Source organism: Chelon labrosus, assembly GCF_963514085.1.
Source record: "Chelon labrosus genome assembly, chromosome: 12".
NCBI classification, from domain to species: Eukaryota; Metazoa; Chordata; class Actinopteri; order Mugiliformes; family Mugilidae; genus Chelon; species Chelon labrosus.
The window spans coordinates 15,759,118-15,778,909 of NC_140345.1; the positions used below are offsets into that span (position 1 = coordinate 15,759,118).

General features: G+C 39.3%; 2 protein-coding genes across 2 annotated transcripts; both read right to left on the reverse strand.

Moving 5' to 3' along the window:
• Window positions 1-6,322: 6,322 nt before the first annotated feature.
• LOC311496527 (tumor necrosis factor receptor superfamily member 11B-like) lies at window positions 6,323-8,104 on the reverse strand (the record flags this gene model as incomplete). The annotated part of the gene is made up of 4 exons (XM_084556414.1): window positions 6,323-6,527; window positions 6,654-6,833; window positions 7,070-7,487; window positions 8,048-8,104. 4 exons carry the CDS (start codon window positions 8,102-8,104, stop codon window positions 6,442-6,444), a joined length of 741 nt encoding a protein of 246 aa, XP_084412540.1. The 3' UTR covers window positions 6,323-6,441.
• A 2,659-nt stretch (window positions 8,105-10,763) lies between these two features.
• LOC311496528 (tumor necrosis factor receptor superfamily member 11B-like) lies at window positions 10,764-19,792 on the reverse strand (the record flags this gene model as incomplete). Its single annotated transcript, XM_084556415.1, has 5 exons — window positions 10,764-10,991; window positions 11,080-11,161; window positions 11,286-11,470; window positions 11,611-12,062; window positions 19,775-19,792. The coding sequence occupies 5 exons, from the start codon at window positions 19,790-19,792 to the stop codon at window positions 10,850-10,852; spliced, it is 879 nt and encodes a 292-aa protein (XP_084412541.1). The 3' UTR covers window positions 10,764-10,849.

Genomic DNA, 19,792 nt, shown 5'->3' on the forward strand with positions numbered 1-19,792 from the left:
TAATAAGGCAAAGGAGAATATACAGTTCGTGTGTAATTGTGATAAAAATAAATTAGTATGTAAATGTATCTATGCACAGTACATTTGGTTTGTATACCAGCATTTATAATGACTGTCATTCACAGTCACAAATGTTTGGGGGGGATACATTTAGGCACATTTTTTAGAAATACCTGAATGAAAGAATTAATTGGCTGTTAATTTCACCCAAAATAAGGAGGGAAAAAAAATCAGTGAAGGCACTTATTCAGATTTGTGTTTTGTTTTGTTGTTTTAGTATTAATTTCCATTCATTTCCCCATTTAACTCTAAGTTTTATTATTAAAAAAATAAGTATTATTAAATTATGTGAGTGTATTTAATAATTTTCTGGATTGCATAACCTCTGCATGAGTGTAGGTTTTTAAAGGCTTACTACTGTGAGTGAACTGGTTCAAAGTCAGAGTAACATACAATGTGGATTCTTTCAGCGGCTCGGGATGAATTCACTGTGTGGAATATTTTGCAGAGAGAAACCACAGAGTAAGTTATCAGAAAACCAGAGTTACACTATTTGTGTTTATGAAAAAGGAAACTCAAGAGTTTGACTCATCTCGGGGGTTTTTGAGAGTTTTCGCCAAACTCATTCTCAGTATCATAGTCTTTATGACGTTAAAAGATAAACAATCGGCATTTAGCTTTCATGTTTGTGATACAGATAACAGACAACTTTCTTTTACGCTCACTATTATATTTAGTAAAGAATTGTTTAAATTATTTGGTTTAGATTGCCCATACAGTTCAATAGAGAGGGGCGACATCGTGTGGTGATTTATTGTAATAGCAGCTTGGTTTGGTTGCTTTGGTTGTTTAGATTACAACTTTTATTTTGCTGCTGAGCTTGACAAATTAAATACTTCATTATTAAATGACACAAATTTGCAGAACTCTTTACATTTGTATAACAATGTTTATTTGTTTTTGTCATGCAAGGTTTCTATGTACCACCTAATATTGTCAATGTGATGCAAAAACTGTTACGACAAAACCAGTGAGTCTTCATTTAGTATAAAAATTCATATATAGACTTTGGCAGTTATGGTCACCTCAGCCTGTGCAATGTGTCACTGCTTCTGATGAGTGCATGTACAAAAGAAAATAACATTGTTTCTGTAAAACATAGGTCAGTACACATATTTTAATAAACTAACGCAGACTAAAATAATGAGAAAAGACGCTGCTCTATCTCTTTCTAAACTCAAAAAGAGGCATACTCATATATATATTAATGATTCTGCAGGCGTTTGGAGTGCATCAGATGCTTAAGGTACAGTTTGGACTCCTCTGCTTAATCTCACTGAGTCTCTTCTCCAGTTTCTCTGCCATGACTCTGAGCTGAGAAGCCTTGAGCTTCTCTGGCAGGCTTCTCAGCTCTTCCTCTGGAGCCTGGGCCAGCCACGTCATGATCTGATGCAGGAGACGATCTTTCTGTTTGGGGAGAGTGGTGGGCCTCTCTTCTCCCGACTCATGAACGTACCTGTTATAGGGACAGAATGGTTTGATTTGCATCAGTGTAAATAAAGAGGCGAATCGAGCAGTTGGAAAGAGACAATAAATGGAAAGAATGAAAAGTTTAGAAGTTACGTGTAGACTCACATATCGACAAACATGTGCATTTTTCCTACACGCATCTTGTGTGCACTTAAGAATGCTGAGGCGAATGTCCTGAGTGTTTCACCTAGGAAAGAGAGTTTCCATTTAAATCAAAGTATGTTGTGGCATTCAGATTTTATCATAAATGTTATAATGGAGAGCTGGGCAGCTGAAATCACTCTACAAACCGTACACACCTCCATTTGCAAGATCCTCACAGGAGCCACACACTGTGTCTTGGTACACTGAGCCGTGGAGGAGCACAAGCTCTGCACTTGAGCATTCCTGGTGTTTTACGCACGAATCCAATGCAGAAGATGAGTTGGAAAAATAACCATCGGGGCAGGGTTCACAAGCAGTGTCCTCTTGCAATGTACCTGAGAGAGGACAACAAAGCATTCTGGGTTTAAACCAACCATTGTTCAAGTTTCCATGCAGCTCGTTTTAACCTATAATCTGTGTGGTAGTTAATAGTTGATTTGTGTACTGCGTGTTTGTAAAAATTTGAAAGTTTATACAAGAATAGAAATGTTTTTGTTGTACTCATACACACAACAAACATCCGTCTTAATCAATGCACATGTGCAAGTCTCTTAACAAGCTGTTCTTTGCTTCTCTGAAGACAGTACCTTTGGTTTGAACTCCGTGTCCGGGCTCACACTCTTTGTGTGGGATACAGAAGTCATCAGAGGAGTAGAAGCCCTCTTTGCACTGACACACCCTGTTGCTGTCCGGGGAGCACTCGTTCTTCACCTCCTGGTTCTCGGAGCATAAGTTGCTGCAGTGCAGACACCTGGGCAGGTAATTCCACAGCTCGGTGAAGTGGTCCTGTCTGCACGGAGTGCAATGTGTCTGCCTGGTGGCGGTGCAGTGAGCGGCCATGTGAGTACCTGGTTTACACATGTTGCAGTGGAGGGTTTCCCCGGTAGATGGATCTTGGTGCTCATAGGTGGGAATGGAACCCACCGTTGAGGCACCACAGAGGATACCAGAGAGCAGGAGAAGCGCTGGTAAGAGCTGAGGAGAGAGAGAGAGAGAGAGCAGGGATAACTGTTGATGAGCAGAACAGAAAGTATTACTACTGCTACCGTTGCTGCAGCTATTGTCACTTGTAGCTCACAGATTCAGATTTTCTGCGGTACCCCATGTAAACTGGCTAGAAACAGATTAGAACACACTGTGATTGATATAACAGGACATATAGTATACATCTGAAGTGGTTTAAACTCCCAACAACAACAGAAGTAAATAATGTCATGCATCACTACAGATGGGCTTCTTAAAGTTTAAGGCTTCATTTGTATTCTTTAGTGTAACTTCCATGTTGGGGTACAGTTGGGGCTTAGTAACCTCACAACTGAGAAGCATCACAGGAATCCAGTGATAATAACACGCACGTCCATTGGTTCATTGGAAATAACAAGCAGTAATGGCAAATTCGCATACTTGTGCCAAAATGTTAACAAATACAGGCCAAATATTAGTTAAAAGTGGAGCCCTTTGTGATTCATCAAGCTGAGATAAATCATTATCCTTTGAGGTCTTGTGCAACGTTTTCCTAAAACTTTGGCTGCCTGCAGGGAAATCACATGATCCAGCTTCTGGGCAACACTGGCAATTATTTATAAAACCTTCTAAACGTAACCAATGTGAGGCATCCAAATATGTGGTTCCCCCTGAGCCCCTGTCAAAGAGTTCACAGAGTAAAAGGAAACAGAAAAGCTTTAGATACTGCTCAAAGCCTCTTTACCTTTTATTTGCAGGGTAAAAAAAAATAAAAGTACTGAACTAGAACTGAAACAGACAGAGTAACAGTGCTATTCAGACATATTTCAAGTGCTGAAGACGAACGAGGGAGGATTTGAGTGCTCTAAAGAGAAAAATGTAGACAAAAGTGTCCAAAAGCAGGATTTGACTCACCACGGCTCTGTTCTCCATCTTGCCTCCTCTGATCTCCAGTTTGACCCCGTCCCCTGGTGACAACTTCACCTTCCTCCCCACTGACTCTCTCTCTACACATGAGAGGAGGAGGAGGAGAGATAAACAGTGATTCAGAATTTGGCAAATTGCGTTATTCTAAAATTATTATTCTGTGAGAAGAGAAAAGAAAAGAAAATGATCACAGATCAACACCCCTCTTCACTGGAGTAACAATCCTTCATATCCACTGATAAGAAAAAAACTAAATACAGATAGAAGAGTGGACCAAGGTTACTGTAAGAAAAATATCCCTGTGCACGTCTGACAGGCTGACCACTCACGTTTAAACTATTTCTTCCTAATATAGACTTCGGTCCACACATTACACTAACAGCACCTTGAGGCTGAGCTCTGTGTATAAACAGCTTGAAGCATTTACAGCCTCATAATGTAATGTCTGTTTACACTGTAGCCTGTGTTTGTCTGAAGGAGCGTACACTAATAAAAGAGCTGCTAATTATCACAATAAAACCTACACACATAATGGCTGGATGTTAGTAAAGACAGCAACCCTCATGGAGCATGTGCAGGTTGTTGGTCAAGAACATGACAGAGGCAGTTACCGTGATTGTCCCAGTCGAGACACACGGACACAAATCTGTTCTTACCCTGGAGCTCTTTAGTGACCTCTGACATTTCTTCCTTCAGTTTGCTGAAGATTAAATCCAAAAGTAATGACAGGAATTCAGTCAAAAGGAGAGACACCAGGATCCTCCCGGTGCACCTGGCAGCTGGTGACACTCTGTCAACAGGGGTCTGCAAACTGACAATTTGTTGTCATTAAGGCCAGGGCCAAATCTCCTTGTTTGTGTTCACAACAGGTCAGTGTCCTTAAATCCCTTTTAACATGGTTATTGAGCAACGAGGTCAAATTTTCTGTTGTTGTTTTTCACACATTTTAGGTTTTAACTTACGTCAAAGATGTCACGATATCCCGTGTTCTGAAACACAGAGGAACAAGAGTACACTCTGTGCCGATCCTCCTTGCTATCCTTGCAAGAGTCGCATTGCGGCCTGTAAACTTGTCGGCCACAAAAATGTGGGCAACATGCTGTTTTTACAATTTTGTTGTAGCAACAACTGATGCTGGCCGTGGAATGAGGTATGTTTCACCTTGAAACAAATTCAGGGCTCTCTTACTGTGCTGGTGTGAAGACACATGCCTCTAGATACTAGCATCCATACTCTGATTCTCCATAACAAACACATAAAATATTATCTAAAATAATCCACAATATTGCAGTATTTTCTCCACATGTATTAGACGCCATAGAGACGCCAGGAGATGCTCCTGTGACATCTAACAGTCTGACCCAGACAAAAGAGGAATAAAATATTACAATATTATCAGTATTGTGTTTGTTTTGTATATGTATGTATATATACATTGTAGATGTGATTAGTACAAAAATATAGGGAGATGATATCAGGAATGTGTCAGAGTGATAACTATATGTTCCTGGGAACCAGAGACCTGTAGTGGTCCTGTGGTCGGTTCAGTCCACATGCTTGTGTAGAAACTTAGAAGAAGACTGGAAGTAACTTTAAAATATTACAAAGACAGCTCCCAGTGCAAATGAAGCCATAAAATGAAATTCTCTAATACAGTACAACTGCATAATTAAGATGACTATAAGGCACCATTATGAGCATTAATATACTCCGAGGGAGTGTCTTCAGCCTTTAAAAGTTAAAATAATAACAGGCAATACTAGAAACAGTGGCGCTATGAGACTTTTTGTTGAAATGAATGACATATATGTGGATTATGACAATACCTCTACATTAACTCTGCTATTTATTTATTTAAATTTCCAATCCAAGTGTCAATTTTATGTCCTTGTATTTGTATTCCCATACATGTTACTTTCCCTATGCACCCTCCCCACATTTATGTAGATACCCAATGTTATTTATTTCTGTCTATTGTTTTGACATATTTTTATGCAAATGACAGGAGCTGTCCTGAGTTTTGGTCCTCAACACAAACACTCTTAATTGGCCTATCACATAATAAGCTAAGACTTGAAAATAATATAAGTAATACATTGCCTGGCCAAAAAAAAAAAAAAAGTGTGAAAATGATGTCTCATGCTCCCTGAAACACTCTTTCACAATTTGAGCCCCATGAATTCTGGCATTGTCATGGTTCAGCAATATTATGTGTCCAAAGAATGAGGTCAGCTGACTACCTGAATATACTGAATAACCAGGTTAGTCCATCACTGGATTTTTCCTTCCCTGATGGCACGGGCATATTCCAAGATGACAATGATAGGATTCATGGGGCTCAAATTGTGAAAGAGTGGTTCAGGGAGCATGAGACATCATTTTCACACATGGATTGGCCACCACACATGTATCACTGTTTCTAAAAGTAACATTTTTTCTAGTTTAAGTCACATAGTCTAAAAAAAACTCTATAACACATTGAAATTGTGAGAAAATCAGCTGTCCACTCACATTTTAAATTTAAAAAGAGGTATACTTGCACATGTACCATGGACTCATTCTATTGTAGTGAATCAGATGCTTAAGCTACAGTTTGGGCTGCTCTGCTTAATCTCACTGAGTCTCTTTTCCAGTTTCTCTGCCATGACTTTTAGGTAAGAAGCCTTCAGCTTCTCTGGCAGGTTTGTCAGCTCCTCCTTTGGAGCCTGGGCCAGCCACTCTCTGATTTCATCCAGGAGAGGACCTCTCTGTTTAGGAAGAGTGGTGCACTTGTCTTCTGACTTATGGATGTACCTGTTGTAGGGACAGAATGGTTTGAGTTGCATATGCGCAAATTAAGAGGGGAATGAAAAAGGTAAAGTAAAGGAAGGCACAGACTCACCTGGAGACAAATCTTTTCATTCTTCCTACACGCATCCTGTGTGAACTAAAGAATCCAGAGAGAAATGTCCTCAGCGTGTCACCTGAGGAAGACAGTTTTAAATTAAACTTAACAAAAACTAACTACAAACGTTGTGAAATTCCTGTTTTATCATATATGTTACAATGGAGAGCTGGGCAGCTGAAATCACTCTATAAACCATACACACCTCCATTTGCAAGATCCTCACAGGAGCCACACACTGTGTCTTGGTACACTGTGCCGTGGAGGAGCACAAGCTCTGCACTTGAGCATTCCTGGTGTTTTACGCACGAATCCAATGCAGAAGATGAGCTGGAAAAATAACCATCGGGGCAGGGTTCACAGACAGTGCTCTTTCCCAGTGTACCTGAGAGAGGACAACAAAGCATTCTGGGTCATTACAGAGTTTAAACCAACCATTGTTCCTCCTGAGAGTCATTATGTTGTGCACAGTTTACAAAGCAGTTCCTGAACTCCCTCCTTGACTTTGAACACAGAGTCTGATAAGTTGCAATAAACATAAACATATAATCTGGCACTTTATATTTCATTTATTTTATTATTTATACCAGGATATTAATGGTTTGTGAAACTGAAACAAGCTGTTCTTTGCTTCTCTGAAGACAGTACCTTTGGTTTGGACTCCGTGTCCGGGCTCACACTCTCTGTGTGGGATACAGAAGTCATCAGAGGAGTAGAAGCCCTCTTTGCACCGACACACCCTGTCGCTGACCGGAGAGCACTCAATCTCCACCTCTTGGTTCTCAGTGCACAAGTTGCCGCAGTAAAGACACCTGGGCAGGTAATTCCACAGCTTGGTGAAGTGCTCCTCTCTGCACGGAGCGCACTGTGTTTGCCTGGTGGCGGTGCAGTGAGCAACCATGTGAGTACCTGGTTGACACTTGTTGCAGTGGAGGGTTTGTCTGGTAAACGGATCCTGGTGTTCATAGGTGGGAATGGGACCCACTGCTGAGGCACCACAGAGGATACCAGAGAGAAGGAGGAGCGCTGGTAGGAAGAGCTGAGGAGAGAGAGAGAGAGAGAGAGAGAGAGAGAGAGAGTAGGGATAACTGTTGATGAGCAGAACAGAAAGTATTACAATCTCAACAGTTACTACACCTACGTCTTGCTCCCATTACCCATCACTACCGGTAAGACAATCAGTAACTTCCCAGAGTCACAATAACTTTGCCTTTGTCTAACTTCACATGATATTGATATTGAAAAATGACTGTTCAGTGTCCAAGAATTCATAATAAATAAATAAATCTGAATGTAAAAATTAGAGCCTTAAGGTTAATGCGCTAAATAGAGGCACCTATATATATGTTAAAACACATAGACAGTTTACAAGCGATGCCAGATGCGTAGAGAGACAAGAGAGAATGAGTTTTAGACAATTCAGTCAGATCAATTAATACATTTCTGTAAAATAAAAAGCTACTATAATTAAATTTAACCATTTATCAACAATTTTTGTATATGAGATTTATCACATATTTCTTTACAGATTAAATGCTTAAGAAATTATGTAAGAAGTTTAAAAAAGTATTACAGAATATTGTCATATACAATACTCACCATGCTCATGGTGTTGTCACTTCTGTCAAAGACGTTTGGCAACAGCATCCGGCTCATTTTATACTCCTAACAAGAAACCATACGTGGGTGTTTGTGGTTTTCCCTATAAGGCTGTAAAACCTCCTTGTAAAAGGTCAGCCAACCTCCACATGTAGACTGAAGTGAAATATGGGATTTTTTTCCAAGTGCTAAAGGGTTAGGGCATGCATGAAAGGGTTTTCAAAAAGATATCTAATGGAATTATGCTCTAATACAGCATAACTGCATTAGTTAAGGTGACTATAAGGCACCATTATGAGCATTAATATACTCTGAGGGAGTGTCTTCACTCTATGAGACTATGAGACTTTCTGTAGAAATGAACGACATGTGGATCATGACAATACCGCTGTATAAACTACACTATTTATTGTGTCAATTTTATATCCTTGTATTTGTATTCCAATACACGTTACTTTCCCTATGGACCGTCCCCTCATTTACGTAGATACCCAGTGTTATGTATTTCTGTCTTTTCTTTTTACATTTTTTTTTTTTTTTTATGCAAATAAGGGGAGCTGTCCTGAGTTTTGGTCCTCAATACAAACATTGTGAATAGGCCTATCACATAATAGGCTAAGACTTGAAAATAATATTATAAGTGATACATCAACAATGCAATTTTTTGTTAATGACACTGTACACGTAATAAAACTGAAATGCTTAAAGGAAGTGTTACCCTCTGTGAATTCTGTACCAGACCTAACGATCACAGTTCAATCAACTCTACATGTTCATTCTGCTGAATGAAAAAAGGCCATATTCGTCATTAAGCTGATTTGAAAGTCATTAAACAATTTCACACTAGGGCTCGACTTAAGTTAATATTAGAGACTACAGTAAAGAATGAAAAATCTTTATTCAAGTTCTCATACGCCCCCCGAGTCAAACAGAGAGGAGGCGACACCTTGTGGTGATTTGTTTCAATTACAGGCTGCCACAATGCTGTCATTCATAATATTACAGAATACATAGTAAACTTATTTTGCTTTTTCATTCACAGGTAAAATATTTCCGTTTCATGTCACATTATCTTTCAGAACTAGTTACAGTTCCACATTAAATTTACATTCATGATAGGCAAGATATTTGCACATTTCATCTTTACATGGAAGATTCTCTATTTTTTTAAGTTATATTCCATCTTCAGAAAAAATACAAGTAAAAAAAAATAACAGCTGACAATGACAGTGACATGACAAAACCAGCACTTTATTTTAATATCTCAAATGAACATTTTGGCTTTAACGGTCCTCTCACTGTCTGTAATACACTGCCTGGACAAAGAAAAAAAGTCACCACCTGGATTTAACTAAGCAAATGGTACGAGCCTCCTATTGGATAATTACTGCATGGGTGATTATATTTCAGCTGGCAACAAGTTATTTAACCCCAACTGATGCAATGAGTAGATTCTCATTTCTTAAACAACCATGTCAAAAGACATGGTCTCTCTCTCCTCAGCTCTGCCTACCAGCGCTCTTCCTGCTCTCTGGTATCCTCTGTGGTGCCTCAGCGGTGGATCCCATTCCCACCTATGAGCACCAAGACCCGTTTACCGGGGAAACCCTCCACTGCAACAAGTGTCCACCAGGTACCCACATGGTCGCTCACTGCACCACCACCAGGCAAACACAGTGCGCTCCGTGCAGACAGGAGCACTTCACCAAGCTGTGGAACTAGAACTACCTACCCAGGTGTCTGTACTGTGGCAACTTGTGCTCTGAGAACCAAGAGGTGGAGATCAAGTGCTCCCCGGTCAGCGACAGGGTGTGTCGGTGCAAAGAGGGCTTCTACTCCTCTGATGACTTCTGTATCCCACACAAAGAGTGTGAGCCTGGCAGTGGAGTCCAAACCAAAGGTACTTCAGAGAAGCAAAGAACAGCTTGTTTCAGTTTCACAAACCATTAATATCCTGGTATAAATAATAAAAATAAATATAAATAAAGAAATATAAAGTGCCAGATTATGTTTATGTTTACTGCAACTTATCAGACTCAAAATTTATTTCCATCCAGTGTTGCATTAATTTTTCACCAAGATCTTGTGTTGATGATGGGAGAGTCTGACCACTGCACAAAGCCTTCTCCAGCACATCCCAAAGATTCTCAATGGGACTAAGGTCTGGGGTTAAGGTATGCTCCCTAACCACTCTTTCACAATTTGAGTAAATCTGGACTCCTCAGACCACATGACCTTCTTCCATTGCTCCAGAGTCCAATCTTTATGCTCCCTATCAAACTGAAGCCTTTTTTTCCTAGTAAGCCTCATTGATTAGTGGTTTTCTTAAGGCTACACAGCTGTTCAGTCCCAATCCCTTGAGTTCCCTTCACATTGTACATGTGGAAATGCTCTTACTTTCACTATTAAACATAGCCCTGAGTTCTACTGTTGTTTTTCTTTGATATGATTTCACAAATATTTAAGTGATTGCCGATCACAATCTATCAGGATTAGGCGGCACATGCCAATTTGCTTAGTTAAATCCAGATGGCACTTTTTTTTTGACCAGGCAGTTTATTTTCATATATCACTGCTACTAAAAGTAATTTCCCCCCCCCCACAGTTTAAGCCACATATTCTACAACACAGTGAAATTGTGAGAAAAGCAGCTGCCCAGTCATATATTAAATTTAAAAAGAGGTATACTTGCACATGTACCATGGACTCATTCTACTGCAGTGAATCAGATGCTTAAGCTACAGTTTGGGCTGCTCTGCTTAATCTCACTAAGTCTATTCTCCAGTTTCTCTGCCATCACTTTTAGGTGAGAAGCTTCAGCTTCTCTGGCAGGTTTGTCAGCTCCTCCTTTGGAGCCTGGGCCAGCCACTCTCTGATTTCATCCAGGAGAGGACCTCTCTGTTTAGGAAGAGTGGTGCACTTGTCTTCCGACTTATGGATGTACCTGTTGTAGGGACAGAATGGTTTGAGTTGCATATGTGCAAATTAAGAGGGGAATGAAAAAGGTAAAGTAAAGGAAGGTACAGACTGACCTGGAGACAAATCTTTTCATTCTTCCTAAACGCATCCTGTGTGAACAAAAGAATCCAGAGAGAAATGTCCTCAGCGTGTCACCTGAGGAAGACAGTTTTAAATTAAACTTAACAAAAACTAACTACAAACGTTGTGAAATTCGTGTTTTATTATATGTTACAATGGAGAGCTGGGCAGCTGAAATCACTCTACAAACCATACACACCTCCATTTGTAAGATCCTCACAGGTGCCACACACAGTGTTTTGGTACACTGTGCCATGGAGGAGCACAAGCTCTGCACTTGAGCATTCCTGGTGTTTTACGCACGAATCCGACGCAGAAGATGAGTTGGAAAAATAACCATCGGGGCAGGGTTCACAGACAGTGTTCTTTTCCTGTGTACCTGAGAGAGGACAACAAAGCATTCTGGGTCATTAGAGGGTTTAAACCAACCATTGTTCCTCCTGAGAGACGTGAGTCTGGTAAGTTGCGGTAAACATAAACATAAAATCTGGCACTTTATATTTCATTTATTTTATTATTTATACCAGGATATTAATGGTTTGTGAGATTGAAACAAGCTGTTCTTATCTTCCCTGAAGACAGTACCTTTGGTTTGGACTCCGCTGCCAGGCTCACACTCTTTGTGTGGGATACAGAAGTCATCAGAGGAGTAGAAGCCCTCTTTGCACCGACACACCCTGTCGCTGACCGGGGAGCACTCAATCTCCACCTCTTGGTTCTCAGAGCACAAGTTGCCGCAGTAGAGACACCTGGGCAGGTAATTCCACAGCTCGGTGAAGTGCTCCTGTCTGCACGGAGCGCACTGTGTTTGCCTGGTGGCGGTGCAGTGAACTGCCATGTGAGTACCTGGTGGACACTTGTTGCAGTGGGGGGTTTCCCCGGTAAACAGGTCTTGGTGCTCATAGGTGGGAATGGGATCCACCGCTGAGGCACCACAGAGGACACCAGAGAGCAGGAGGAGCGCTGGTAGGAAGAGCTGAGGAGAGAGAGAGAGAGCAGGGATAACTGTTGATGAGCAGAACAGAAAGTATTACAGTCTCAACAGTTACTACACCTACGTCTTGCTCCCATTACCCATCACTACTGGTAAGACAATCAGTAACTTCCCAGAGTCAAAATAACTTGGCCTTTGTCTTCACATGATATTGAACTTCTAAAATGACCGTTCAGTGTCCAAGAATAAATAAATAAATCTGAATGTAAAAATTAGAGCCTTAAGGTTGATGAGCTAAATACACTGCCTGGACAACAAAAAAAAGTCGCCACCTGGATTTAACTAAGCAAATAGGTACGAGCCTCCTATTGGATAATTACTGCATTAGTGATTATCTTTCAGCTGGCAACAAGTTATTTAACCCCAACTGATGCAATGAGTAGCTTCTCATTTCTTAAACAATCATGTCTCAAGACACATCCTGTGGTTGTTGAAAAGATGTTTGCATTGGCATTGGCATGCATCAAGCAGAGAAAGGAGATTGAAGAAACTACTAAAACTGGATTAAGAACTGTCCAATTGCAAAAGCTTATTGAAACAATGCCACAGTAAATGCGTTCTGTAATCAAAGCTATAGGTGGTCCAACAAAATATTAGCGTGTGTGACCTTTTTTTTGGTGGCGACTTTTTTTTTGGCCATGCAGTGTAGATCCACCTTTATATGTTCAAAACATATAGACAGTATGTAAGTGATGCCAGATGCCTAGAGAGACTAGAGAGAATGAGTTTTAGAGAATTCACAGTCAGATCAATTAATACATTTTCTGTACAATAAAAAGCTACTATAATTTAATTTAACCATTTAGCAACAATTTTTGTATGTGAGACATTTATCACATATTTCTTTAAAGATTAAATGCTTAAGAAATTATGTAAGAAGTTTAAAAAAGTATTACAGAATATTGTCATATACAATACTCACCATGCTCGTGGTGTTGTCACTTCTGTCAAAGAGGGTTTGGCAACAGCATCAGGCTCATTTTATACTCCTAACAAGAAAGCGTACGTGGGTGTTTGTGGTTTTCAGGCTGTAAAACCTCTGTTTAAAAGGTCAGCCAACTTCCACATGTAGAGTGAAGTGAAATACTGGACATTTTTTTCAAAGTGCTGAAAGGATTTTCGAAAACATATCACAGGAAGTGTTAGGAAGGTCGTTAGCTGTGGTTAAGCAGCAGAGAAACTGGTGTAAAATCGCAAGAAACTGACGTTTCCAAGATACAAAGCCAGTTTTCGACTCCTAGCGTATTCGCAGCATTTTTTAAAATTCTTCACTAAATCAGCACATTGTCATTGTGCACACGTCTCAATGAGTCACTGGCACGTTCTTCAAAGGAAAAAGATGCTGACACAAATGTAATAAAAAAAATTAGAAAAAGAAACAACTGTCAGCAGAAAATATTGTAAAAAAATACATTTAGTTTTTTTCTCGAATATCAGAGATTGTTGTAATACGGTGCCCATGCAAATGAGAGACGCTGAGATATTTCCTGGAAACGTTAGTATCAAGGCTTTTACAAGTTGTGCAAAGGCAGATATTGAGTCATGGAATATTACTGTGACACTGATGATTTCCTTAGATTAAGTTCATCTATCAAATTAAACTGTGTTTAAAGTTTAACACAGGCAAAGTGCTTTGGTTGACATTACAGAGCAACATTTACTTTGACCTCATGTAATTCATGTAATTCTATGCCTTTATGATCTGACACAAATTTCAAACAATTATTTCACACTGTATGGATATTTATGATTTGTCGTAACAAAAACATAACCAAAATGATGAGACTTTAGACCCTGCAGAGGATTTTGGCCCTCATGTTCTTTATTTCACAGCAAATAGAGCATGAGTGCAAGTGCTCTGTTAACATTGTATCTTAACAGTGGTCCTAATTGACCAGGATATTTTGAAATTCAAATTGGGGTAAGTCCGAAACTGGCTTTATATCTTGGAAACGTCAGTTTCTTGCGATTTTACACCAGTTTCTCTGCTGCTTAACCACAGCTAACGACCTTCCTAACATTTCCTGCGATATGTTTTCGAAAATCCTTGTGTGAAAAAAAATGTCCAGTATTTCACTTCACTCTACATGTGGAAGTTGGCTGACCTTTTAAACAGAGGTTTTACAGCCTGAAAACCACAAACACCCACGTACGCTTTCTTGTTAGGAGTATAAAATGAGCCTGATGCTGTTGCCAAACCCTCTTTGACAGAAGTGACAACACCACGAGCATGGTGAGTATTGTATATGACAATATTCTGTAATACTTTTTTAAACTTCTTACATAATTTCTTAAGCATTTAATCTTTAAAGAAATATGTGATAAATGTCTCACATACAAAAATTGTTGCTAAATGGTTAAATTAAATTATAGTAGCTAGTAGTAGATATTTTGAAATTCAAATTGGGGTAAGTCCGAAACTGGCTTTGTATCTTGGAAACGTCAGTTTCTTGCGATTTTACACCAGTTTCTCTGCTGCTTAACCACAGCTAACAACCACCCTAACACTTCCTGTGATATGTTTTCGAAAACCCTTTCAGGACTGTGGGGTGGCTGTGGCCCAGTAGGTAGACCTGGTTGTCCACTTTCCAGAGGGTTAGCGGCTTGAACCCCAGAATGTGCCACATACCGAAGTGTCCTTGAGCAAGACACTGAACCCCCAGTTGCTCCCAGTGCATAGCACTGGTGTGTGAATGTGTGAGTGAATGGGCAGATGTGTCTGTGACTGTAAAGCGCCTTGAGTGCCTTTTTATTACAGTTTTTTCCAGTTGCTAACACACTAAAATGACATGGATAGCACAAATATTTAAACTGACACATAGGAAGCAAAACCTCATCTCAAATCTCCAAAACTTTAAACACATTTTCTGCTTTACACACATTTTGCAATTCGAAATGATACTTTTTAAGGTTAACTGAACACGGTTCTCTGTATAAGACACAACAATCTGACATAAAGTCACATGTTTGCGATTTCAAAACACTGCCATTTAAAATGACGCACTACATGAGCTCATTTGCCACTGTATGTGCTACCTGGCCAAACAAGTGTTATGTAATTGTTAACACTTCAGTCAGGAAGTAAGCAATTAAAGGGGAACTCCGGCGCAAAATGAACCTGGGGTTAATAACACATGTGTACCGAGTTCGACCGTTCTCTGGTATTTGTTTTCATGCATTTGTTTTGTTAGTCAAATGTGACCAGTTTTCTTGCAAACCGCTATTTAGCGTATAACGCTAGCCTTCGGGGCACACCGACACATAAAAAGAAATCGCTATTTCTATACCACTAACAAGGCTCACAATATCACCACACTTACACGGTAGCATAACTAGGGTCTCTACATGTAAACCGAAGCACTGAGAACTTTGCAAGTATACAGGCAGTTTATTAAAAAAGGAACACAGTACCGTTCGCGTCCGGCTCGCATATCCAAGCGGGCGCCATCTTGGGGAAACTGAACTCTCTTCCTTCAGTGCTCTCAGTGCTTTCTTCCGGCAACAGACAGTTCAGTTTCTCCAAGATGGCGCCCGCCTGGATATGCGAGCCAGACATGAACGGTATTGTGTTCCTTTTTTAATAAACTGCCTGTATACTTGCAAAGTTCTCAATGCTTCGGTCCCTAGTTATGCTACCGTGTAAGTGTGGTGATATTGTGAGCCTTGTTAGTGGTAACACCAAAACTGCAGGGGAAATCACATGACCCAGCTATTGGGCAACACTTTATAAAACCTTCTAAATATAACCAATGTGAGGCATTCACATATGTGGTTCCCCCTGTGCCCCTGTCAAAGAGCTCACAGAGTAAAAGAAAACAGAAAATGTTTAGGTACTGCTCAAAGCCTCTTTACCTTTTATTTGCAAAATGAAAAATAAAAGTACTGAACCTGAAACAGACAGAGTAACTGCTATTGAGTCATTTACACACACACGCATATCTATCTATCTACCTATCTATCTATCTATCTATCTATCTATCTATCTATCTATCCATCTATCCATCCATCCATCCATCCATCCATCCATCTAAAATTATTTATTTATTTTTAGACAATATTCATACAAAATGTTACATACAAAAATTCTCATCACATTGTTACTCATTTTGATCCAGTGCTCCAAAAAACTTTTAACAGAGCATTTTTAAACAAAACACATAAACATGGGGTGTTTTCTATGTTAATAGTAAAACAAAATAAATAATTGGGTAAATTTCATAAGAAATAGAAGGGGGAAAAAAAAAAAAAAAGAAGAGAAGACCTAAAAAAAAGAAGGGCATCTCATGGAAATATTAATTTTTCATTTCTTCTAGATGCCTTCAAATTTGGATTGCTGGAGTCTCATTGAAAGAGTGATTCTTTCCATCACAAATATATCATAGATGATATCATACCATTCATCTTTACTCGGGATGTCTGGTTTAAGCCATTTCTTTGTAATTGTTTGTAATTTTCTTGCAGCTAAACTCAGTCATCCAAATAGATATTTAGTTTTAACACTTACAGTAGCTGAGTATACAAACCCCAAAAGAAGTTCCTCTCAGTCATTATGGTAATGTCCGTTCCAAATATAATGACTAGTTCTGTAAAGATCTTCTACCAGAAAATATTTAGTTTTGGAGAGACCCAGAACAAGTGGCTGATGATTGGCTTCCCGGGAACGACACAATCTCCAACAGCTGGAAGAATCTGAATGGTGGCATTGCTGAACTGGTGTATTAAAGTACCTAATGAGACGTTTCCATCCAAATGTTCTCCACAAGTTTGAGCATGATATCCTAGACTGAAATCCACATTATGTAAATGGCATTCGTTGTTTTAACCTCTTGAAGTCTGTTGGAGTCTGTCCTGTAAGCACTATTGAATGTTTTCAATAGACTGTTTTCAAACACCTTTTGATTTTTTGACATCGAACTGTTTAAATGATGGCGAAATTTAAGTCACTATAATTAAGACCATGCAGTCTTTTCAACATCTGAAAGTTCTTCAGAAATTCAAAATCCAGAAGTTTTCAAAGACACATTGATCCATTTATTTCCTGTTTCCATCAATCTTTTAATTAGTCTTTTGTCTCCTAACCTTGCTTGGATTGACACCATCCCAGATATGTTTTCTTCAATTTCCTTCCATTTTGCCTTAATCTGGGAAACACCAACAAAGCAGGATCCTTAACTGGGCTGACATGTAGTAATCTTTTAGACAGGGAAGATCCAGTCCACCCTTACACCCCAGATGTAGCGCAATATCAGTTTATCCCATTGATTAAATTGTCTGTCATTAATTTCAATTGGAAGGGTCTGGAATAGATACAGTATCCTTGGCAGGAAATTGTTTTTTTTTTTACAGATTCAATCCGAGGTTCAAAACTTAATACCAGAGTAAGATTCCATGTGTCTTCCTTTAATTCCTGGTTTAATAAATGAAAATTTAAGTTATATAATTTTGACAAGTCTTTCGGGATGTTCACTCTAAAATATTTAATGTGCTCTAATTCCCAGTTTAGTCGAATCTTGGTGATTACGTCCTGTTGCAGGTCTGAAGTGGTGCATTGGATTGACAAGGAGCACCTGGCCAGCATTTCAGGTGAGGCCTGTTTAACCCCGCCTTCCCAGATGCCAGATCTCTCTCTGTTCTGCACTCTCCAATTGGCACCAAACCAGTGTGCTGGTCTTTTGTTTGCTTTACCTTATTTCACACAGCAACATGCACCACCAACACACCGATACATTCACCTGCACCACTGATACTGATTTCCACATCCCACCTGGTTTGAGTATTTACTTTAATAAATGTTGGTTTGTTATATTTGAGTGTGCAACTCCTGTTCTGTTGCGGCCAACGAGCCGGTCGTATCAACCAGTAATATTGTTATTCTGAGTGATGCGATGGCTTAATGATTCAATTAATATTGCTAACATCAATGGACTCAATGGGCAGTTCCTCTTTCCAGGTCAAATGAGTTTGATTTTTATTCTGGGTTTTGATTTACTACATAATGCTTTAATAACTTTAATAAACACCTGATGAAATCCAAATTTGTTTAATAATCAATATAAAAACTCCCAATTAACTCGATCAAATGCCTTCTCGGCGTCAAGGCTTAGCAATTCTGCATCGAGTTTGTTTTCGTTTATATGTTCAATTACATGTAGTGTTCTGTGAATACTGTCATGTGCCTGTCTTTGCTGAATGAAGCCTGTTTGACCTATTTCAATTATTTTTGCCAGAATGTGGGTAAAGATCTTATAGTCTTGGTTTAGGACACTTACCCCTCATTTGGTATCACAGAGATCACTGCTTCTTTCAAAGAGAGAGGAGTAATGTGAGTTTTAAGCACATGGTTGTACGTGGTTTTCATTATAGGAGTGGTCTTTCATCTCCTTGTACCACTCTGCCAGAAAACAAACCATCAGGTCCTGGTGCTTTATTTACTTTTTAATGCTATTGCCTTCTTAATTTCTTCATCTTTAATTAGAAACTTATTTTGCTCCTCATTAACTTTGGGAAATTTTATGTGGTGCAAAAAAAAACTGAGTCACTTCCCCATCTGTTTTGGGCTGGCTATATAGATTTGTATAAAACTTTTCAAAAAAATGTCGGATATCTTTTACTTTGCAATGTACAAAATTTGTTATAGGATACCATAATTTCATTAATAGTAATCTCTGTCTGTTGCTTTTTTAATTTGCAAGCTAGTAATTTAGCATATTTCCCCCGTTTCATAATACTTTTGCTTTAGAAAGCTCAATTTTTTCTTTATGTCATTCATTCATTCATTCATCTTCTATACCCGTTTAGTCCTGTTAAGGGTCACGGGGGTCTGCTGGAGCCTATCCCAGCTGTCATTGGGCGAGAGGCAGGGGTACACCCTGGACAGGTCGCCAGTCCATCGCAGGGCCACACACAGAGACAGACAACCATTCACACTCACATGCACACCTACGGCCAATTTAGAATCACCAATTAACCTAATGAGCATGTCTTTGGATGGTGTGAGGAAGCCGGAGTACCCGGAGAGAACCCACGCAGACACAGGGAGAACATGCAAACTCCACACAGAAAGGCCAGCCGGCCCATGGATTCGAACCGGTGACCTTCTTGGTTTCTTTATGTCATTAGAATAAATTTCATTCATTAGTTTTTTTCTTGTTAATTTCCATTTTTGTTCCTTGAGTCAATGTCTTTTTGTGCACTCTGTAATTTTTCCAGTTCTAGCTGTAGCTGTTCAACTTTTGCTTTTATCTGTTTTTTTTTTAATTAGAGCAGTAACCTATTATTTTATTATCTTTTCTAAGTGTTTGCGGGGATACTTCTCCATTGTCATTTTCATCAAAATACTGCTTTATATCTGTTCTTATTTGCTCACTTATTTGACCTAGCATCCCTGTACTTAGCCTCCAAGTAGTCCTATTTTTTTCAGAATCTAATAGCACTTTCAAGTAGACGGATGCATGATCAGATAAATCCATGGTCCCACTATTGCAATTTGTAACCCTATACACATCCCTTTGAAACATTAGATAGTAATCGAGCCTAGAATAAACCAAATGCGGGTGAGAAGAGAAGGTAAAATTCTTTTTAATCAGATTCAGATCCCTCCATATGTCTGAGAGACCCAATTCCCTCATCATTAGTTTTATATACATATAGACATACATTCAGATGGAGGGAGGATCTGAGTGGATTTGACTCACCACGGCTGTGTTCTCCAT